Raw genomic sequence first — 8,225 nt, forward strand, 5'->3', positions numbered from 1 at the left:
TCTTTCTCTGGGTACATTTTTCACCCGCCTCTTCTTTCTGTCATCAATTGTCCTGTTCATGGCAAGACTTCCTCTTCGGCTAACCCTAGGATTAGGAAATTCGTGTTCAAGAAATTTGTGTTCAAAGTACATGTCTCCATGTCAAGATTTCATCAACTACTCTCTTATCTCTTTTTTACCTCCCCCGGTCCAGCATGATGAATTAAACTTGACCAAAGCAGAGAATACAGGAAGGAAAGGGGTTGGAAGGCAAATGTCCTCTCTGTTAGCCCCCCATCCCACCCCAGCCTTCCAACTTACTTTAGAATCTTTCTATGGGGAGGGAAAAGCTAGATCAAACTCATTTGTCTTCTAAAATGACAAGATTTGAAATTTGAATTTCTAGAATGAAATAGTTTTATATTTATCCTGTTTCAGTTCATCAAATTTTAGGAGCTAAGATCTGATCTCATTCCTAAAAAGTGTACAAACACAACAGAGCAAAATAGGTGTGCAAAGCAGGCTAAAGTAGCCCAGATAAGAGAACCTGTGAATATTAAGAAATAGAACCGGCGTTTTGAATACAGGTACTTTCACTTTCATAGATCAATGAAAAAGGTCTAGTTTAAAAAGAAAACATGGAAAAAAATGAACATTTCTCCTTTTGGCAACCAATTGTACTGTGTATGTTTTGATTATGTGTTTATCAAGTACCATGAGAATTCCTCATATTTGCCTACTACTTTATAGTTTATAAGTATTTTTACATTAGTTATTTCACTTCAGAAATAAGAGATGAATCATCTCTTCAAATTGAATAAAGATAGCTCTACTTTTTGTACTCGGGTGACCTATATAGATGTTTTTAAAATATTGAACCTTTTCTGTTTGGTTTTCAGGTTCCTGAGTTCATTTAAGAGGACAGTCTTAAAGCAAAAGAAGAAAAAAGAAGTGGTTGGATTTCTGGGAGATCTCTTTGCTGACTGCTATGAGTGCCTGGGATTCGTCCATGACTCGATAGAACTGGAGAAGGTCAAGTATGTTTTCTGGAGGGGCCTAGGGCTGCACTGCGTCAGGCAAAGAGTCTCCAGTGGTGGTTCCATGCCAAGGTGGGACCATGGCAGCCTCCAGGACAGCCTCGCGGGCTTCTCGGGACATCGCCAATGTGATGCAAAGGCTGCAAGGTAAGGGGCGGAAACGTCAGGGGTTTTTTGTTTTGTTTTCTCATATGCTTTAAATTTTAAATGCCGACTTACCTCAGATTCTCTTCGGTTTGCTTGCATTTTTATTCAATTTTATGAAGCTGCAGCAAGGAATAGCACCATGATGGCTTTTATCCTAGTGTTTTCAAACTAGTCCATGCTATTTTAAGATCCTGTCTTTTTTAAGAAGAAAAAAGACAAAGCTCCTTTTTTGGTTGTGTGTCTGCATTAGTGTGACCTTAATGGCTGTTCAGTTCAGTGTCTGGCTGAGAACTGAGTCATCGGCAGACTGTCTTTCAATAAAAAATGACGATACAGCACCATGACAAGGCCCTGATAAGGATATCATGACAATGGTGGACAAATAACTATATGCTACAGTCAAATAAGTAAACCAGTGGTTTACTTATCCCAGCGAGAAAGCTCTTGGACATCTAGAAAGTCTTTAAGCCAAAAGAAGCAAAAAGGCCCAGAGGGGTGTCATGACCTGACGAGATTAATGGCCAGTGGCCCTGTGTGGACTGGAAGCCCGTCCGTCACCTGTGTTCTTTCTCCAGCACCAAATGGTTTTACACAAGAGAGTTAACAGTGAAACGTCATGACGGCTCATAGATGAATTCCTAAGTGTGAATTTTTAAATTCTTTAATGTGTGTATTCCTTGAACCAGAAAAAAAAAATCATCATCTACACCTGTATGAAAATATTGCTTCTTTTGTCACAGTCTCTCAGGCTTCAAATGGCTATTTTCAGGATATAAAACTGGCCATACTTAGCAGTGTTTTGCTCTAGGCTTTGTCAAGAGAGCTTGAATATAATACTGTAGCTTGGCTTTTGAGCATGTAGCTTTGCACCACAACCATCATATTAATCTGTCACAGCCCCACTTTCCTGGCTTATAATGCATTTAATATGCGCGCGAGCAGTCATTTCCAGTTAAGCACTTTTCACTTTCAAATACAGACCAAACTCTTACCTCTGGCTGTTCCTGACCCGGAACATGCTCTGATTTATAGAAAATCAGGCTATCAGTGGGAATGGGTGTTTTTCTTTGTCTGACCGGAGACCACCAATTTGACTGAAGCTCCTGCAGTCACGTGACCCCCCACCCATGTTCATCTGCCTGGGCTGATTTGTGATGCTTCAGTGCAGGCGGCGTGTTTCCCACTGATTGTTGAAAAATCGCGCTCGTCATGCTGGAAAGAACCTGGTTAGATAAAAGACCAGATCCTTGCTGAATATGTGGGCATAAACCTCCTCCATAGGCTGAAAAACCTTTGACTGGGTCTCCCCATTGCCAAGGATCTCCAATTTAAGTTGTACATCTTTACTTGGGTGGATGGAACACTGAACTTGGAGTTCTTTACTCTGTCTTGTCCGTCTTTGCCATTTGCCTGGGTACAAATGACTGAACCATTTTGTGCCCCTGTAACCTCAGCTTCAAAATGATGGAATGGAAACTTAGGGTTCTTTGCAAAAGTGTGGAAAGATACTTAGGTAATGAAACAGATTTTCCTTTGAATGATTAAATGTGAAAATTCTGTGGATAAGATACATATTGACAACAAAGGAAAGGTGTAGAAAGTAAGTTTGAAACACTTGATTCAGAATCAGTTTATGGTCCTACCAGCACTCTACTCTTTATACTTATTTTGGTTTGAATGAAAATTCCTTTATTAAAGTAGTGGTTAGAGGTGAGAGGAGAGGGAAGGGTACTGATGCCTCAGTGTTTTATTTTATTTTATTTTTTTGTAGTGTAGCAGCACGGATGGACTTGGAGGACATTATGCTAAGTGAAATAAGTCAGAGAGAGAAAGATAAATACTGTAGGATATTGCTTATATGTGGAATCTAAAAAATACAACAAACTAGTGAATATAACAAAAAAGAAGCGGACTCACAGTTATCGAGAACAAATTAGGGGTTACCAGTGGGGAGAGGGAAGTGGGGAGGGGAATATAGGGGTAGGGGAGTAAGTGGTACAAACTACTAGGTATAAAATAAATAAGCTACAAGGATATATTGTACAACACAGGGAACATAGCCAATATTTTATGATAACTGTAGACGGAGTATAACCTTTAAAAACTGTGAATCACTGTATTATATACCTGTAATAACACATAATATTGCATAGCAACTATACATCAATACACATTTTTTTATTAAGGTGATGGTTAAGGGTGAGAGGAGAGAGAAGGGTAGTGATGGCTCAGTGCTTTGTTCATTTGGTTTTTTTCGTGGATGTACAGATGGTTTTGCTTGAGAGGTGGGTGGAGTGGGGGAAAGCCCTGGAGTCCCACCCTCCCTGCACCCTAGGCCTGTGACGGTAAATGTCCTAATTAGCATCTATGTGTTTAGGGACCCCACTTGCAAAATGTGGACTGTTTTCACCCTGCTCAGCCCTCTCAAGATTGTTGTCAAGCTCAGTGACGTAATACACAAAAGGTGCTTTAAAAACTATAAATACTGTCATATGGTCAGCTGTTCTGATTGTCATGGAAGAAAATTGGATGAGAAGGCACAGGCCTGACAGCTTGTTGCAAATTGGGCTAGTCATGCAGATTTGGGGAGGAACGTTAACTGTTTTTATATATTCTGTATTGTATAAAGCAAGTAACTTTATTACCTAATGAAGGGACTATACTTACTGTATAATTTTTTTCCTTTCTAGTATAAGAAAGAGTTATAACATGTCCTAAAGGTACTTGACAAATTTAGAGCAATAAACCTTACAATTCAGAAGGAGAGAAAATTCCTGAGCCCTAGATACTTATCATTAACTTTTAGCATCAATTATGTCATAAAATAGGTAATTGGTGACAACAAAATGTAAGGTCTGTACAAGATGCAACACATCTAGCCTGCAACAGTGAAAGCCAAATGACAGGGCTGGAAGGAAAGGTGATCTGCGGATTTGTCTGTTAACATATCGATCTGCTGGGTTAATTTTGCCGATTCAGCTGGCAAGGCCTCCTCTTCATCTCACCTCTCACTGTGCACCCTACTGATGCTTTGAACCCAAACAAGAGTCACCCGGCCAGAGGAGACCTGTCTTCTGCTGAGGGTATAGAGTAACTTTTCTTGCCTGCTAGAACCTCCAAACCAGGGACCAAGGTCCTAGTAAGTGGAGGGCTGGCATTATTTCCCAGATAATTAAGACAAGTGAGGGAATTTATTTGAGAAACAGGAAATTTTTATTAACTTAAATAGAACCGGAGTTGCTATTTTCAAAGTTCAAATATGTGAGAACATTCTTCTAGAATCCTCTTCTCTTTGCCTGCATAGATAATCCACGTAACTAATGTGTTTCCCCCCCCCTTGGGTTTTATTGTCATATCAGCTCCATGTATAACTAATAAAAAGCATGTAACATTGAATAATGGTAACTTGGCTTTCCTCTCTTGCTTATTTAGTTTACAACCATAATTGTTGACTGTTTTTCTGCTTTTAGTTTTTACTTCCAGTGCTACGAAATTAAGGCACACACATAGATTGCCACATAATTTAGCTGCTACTGTAGCAGTTCAATACTTCACCTTTGCCAATATTTGTACTTGTTTGGGCATAATGTTTTAGGCTGGGATCCTGAATTATGGATGAGTAGACAGACTGCAATGCAGAGTTTTGTTTGCTCTTGAGAAGAATGAATGTTTCTGTAACTTGCATCCATTTAAATATAAGCAATTTAATATTTAAATATTTAAATATATGCAATTTAATATTTAAATAAAAGCAAATATGAGACACTGGCATAATACAGGGCATTTTAAAATTTTAAATGCACATAATTAGTGTATACATTTTCTGCTTTTAAAGGCTCACTAAAGGAATCTATTTAACAGGTGGCTTGTGGAGTCACTTTAGTTTAAAATCACATCTAAAAAAATAAATGTTCAACTGTTCAGATTTAAGATAGTGACAAGAGGTTAAGGCTTTTGTCATTGTTCATAGTGCTTCTATATAACGTTTGCTTAAAAAGGGTTTGTTAACTCACTTTTATCAATTACATTTTTTTCATTGGAAGATCATCTACTAGGATTTTTAAATGAAAATATCAGTGTTGATTATTTCAAGGCAGGGTGGCATCCATGCAACCTTACAGAGCAAGTGGTAAATGCCAGAGAAGACTCAAATGGGCAGAGGCTAGTGTGTCACATAGAGATCAATTTAATAAAAAAGAAGGATTGTTGACTGCAAGGTTAAACTTTTATTTTTAAACCTTGTGAATAAGATCAAAGAGAAACAAATGAGGAAAGGAGTAAACATTTACTCTTGGAGATATATCTATGAAATTTGCTAACTGTTCAAAAAATAATAATCATGGCCTTCCCCTAAAATTGTTTTTATGATCAACATTGAACTTTTTTGGTTAAATATAGTATTTCCTATAAATCCATTTTACTGTAAAAAAAACACCAAACCTTCAGACTAATAAAAAAGCTTACTGCAAAGTAGAATAAACAACTATAACTAATGAAAACTTAATTTTCTTTTAGCTTAACATCAAATAAGCATTGGTAGGAAAAATTTGCCATCTTGTGAAGATTCTGATTTTTTATAGTGCTTTAAAGATTAAGTTTTGTTGCTTTGACTTAATGAATCTTCTTATTAAACTACAAAGTAGTGTCGAAGATCCATTTATCATATTTAGGCTGAAATTCTCCTTTGGGTTTAATCTCTTTCTTCCTATAATGGACATTATATGACAGCATCTCCAATTTCAATATAACACAAAACTCAACACAAAACAATGATATTTTGGAACATCATAGTTCAATAAATATTTGATGAACAAGTAGATAAATCATGATCCCTAAATTAAGGCATCGAAGATGAGATTAGTCAAAACATACATTAAAACAAAGGAAGAAACCAGTTAAATTGGCTCCTACTTTGCTTTCTTGAAAAAAAATCTTTAACTGAATTTTAATCAAAATTGGGTTTTGACCATAAAATCATTTTAAGGACACCTGTCCAGTCTGAATGGGTGACTGGATTGACCCCTCAGATGTGTGTGTTGTTTTTGTAACTGTCGTGCTTTAAACACATTTTTCCTTCCTGAAGATATATTACACGTTCATATTACTCTTAAATGTATTAAAGCATTTACATTTGTAAAATGCCCTATCCTCCAAGCCTTTCCTTCTGCAGAGCCTTTTATCCACTATGCATTATGGAGAAAGTGCCTGAAGCCTTTAGGATTTTTAAAGGCCTGTAAAAATCTTGTCTTTCAAATAGAAAAAGAAAACTGCTAAATCAAAATTCACAAAAGTTTACAAATGCTAAAATTATGTCAACTACCTTGAAGGTAGAAATTGGGTCAAATGCATGTCAGTGCCCTACATTGACTAGCACAGTGCGTTTCCTAATATGGACAATTCATAAGTATTATTGAGTGAATATAATATAAATACTTAATATCAGACTGATTTTCAGCGGTGGAAGCAGGGAGACTAGGAGGGTCAACTCTGATAACTCAGAAGAGAGATAAGAGTGGCTTCGACTAGATATTAAACAGTGGATAGAGACAGAAGTGGTAAAAATCTAGATATATTTCAAAAGTAAAGCCAAAAGATTTTGCTGATGGATTGGCTGTGGTGTGTGAGAGAGAGGAGTGAAAGTTGGCCCCTTCATTTTTCATTTGGAAATGAGGAAATATATAAGACTGTTGGGAATAAGGTTGAGAAGGAAAATCAAGAGCCCTGGGGAGACATGTTACATTTTAGATGCCTGGTGGACATCCAAGATAGTAATTGAGTGTCTGTGACTGTAGAGATCAAGGGAGAAGACACAGCTGGAAAAAAACATTTGGAAATCATAAGCACACAGAGAGTATTTAAAGCTGTGGGATGGGCTGACACCACCCAGGGAATAAGAATAGATAGGAGAGAGGTTTGAGAACTAGAACATCCAACACCAGGGGCAGGAGGATGAGGAGAGCCCCACATATGAGACTGAGAGCTGCAGCCTATGTGGTCAGAAGAAAGAAGACAGCAGGCTTCCCTGGCAACCAAAGGAGAAAGTTCAAGGACAGAGTGATCAATTGCGTTGATGCCGTTAATGCTCTTTACACGTGCAGGTTTCAATGTTTATAGCACATAAAAAGATTATGTGTTTTTTATATATAAATATCAGGCCTGAGTTGATGCATATAGTTTCAAAATCATTTCTGGAAGAATAAAAGAATGGTCCCGTGCGTTGCCCGTAAAGAGTTGCAAGGTTCTTGGAAGTTAATTGGATAAGAGCAATTCCTTAAGAATTAATTCTATAAATAAAATTCTGTATTGATGTTGAGCCCCATCAATAATGCCTCCTAAGGATAAACTAGCTCTCACTCAGGCCCTAATCAGTTCTCCATCCTTGTGGAGTTGGGGGCCCTGCTATGAACTGAAGGATTGTCCTCGTGAGAATGGTGCGTCCACTGATGCCATTTTGGACACCTGTGTGTGACTCTTGCATCTCAGTGCACCCCCTTCCCTCATAAACCTCCATCTGCACCCCTTGACTTTATCTTTCTAGACTCGTTCCACATAACAGAACTAAGAGCATTCCTCTCCTGTTTTGGAGAAAGTCTTTATGGAGTCGGTGTCATCTCTTTTCACTGCTTCGGTCATTGTTGAGGTAGCTCCTCTAGGACATAATGAAAGTATGACATTCAAGGTGTTTGGATTATCTGAATCACTGTGACGACTTTGGGATTGCCCCCTCCATCGAGACTCGGGTGGTAGGTACCGTTCCCCAAAATGCTGTAACTGAATTTGGGAAAACTACGTTTGTTTGCATTTGGGAGAACTCTGTCAGTCATTGTGCTGGTAGCTATTTGACTCCGCCTGTGTTGATGCAAACCTGGGGCCGTGGGTTGGCCTCTGTAAGAACATGAAGGCCACACAGGTGCCCGTGAACTTGAGAGTTTCATGAGTGTATAATTTAGGTAGTAGATACCGATAAAGGGAAGAAGTGCTAGACTTTAAATGTCATGGGATATATTCCTGATATATCTTAAAAGCCTTATAGAAGGGGCTTCCCTGGTGGCGCAGTGGTTG

At 38.2% G+C, this 8,225-nt stretch overlaps 1 protein-coding gene across 1 annotated transcript in view; it reads left to right on the top strand.

Annotated features, from left to right (window-relative positions):
* Window positions 1-898: 898 nt before the first annotated feature.
* SYNE1 (spectrin repeat containing nuclear envelope protein 1) overlaps window positions 899-8,225 on the top strand; it is a 482,398-nt gene continuing 475,071 nt past the window's right edge. The window contains exon 1 of the mRNA XM_028494818.2: window positions 899-1,163. Coding sequence (XP_028350619.1) covers window positions 1,097-1,163 — 67 coding nt within the window. The 5' untranslated portion in view covers window positions 899-1,096. The remainder of the gene's footprint in view (window positions 1,164-8,225) is intronic.

Source organism: Physeter macrocephalus, chromosome 10 (assembly GCF_002837175.3).
Source record: "Physeter macrocephalus isolate SW-GA chromosome 10, ASM283717v5, whole genome shotgun sequence".
NCBI lineage: Eukaryota > Metazoa > Chordata > Mammalia > Artiodactyla > Physeteridae > Physeter > Physeter macrocephalus.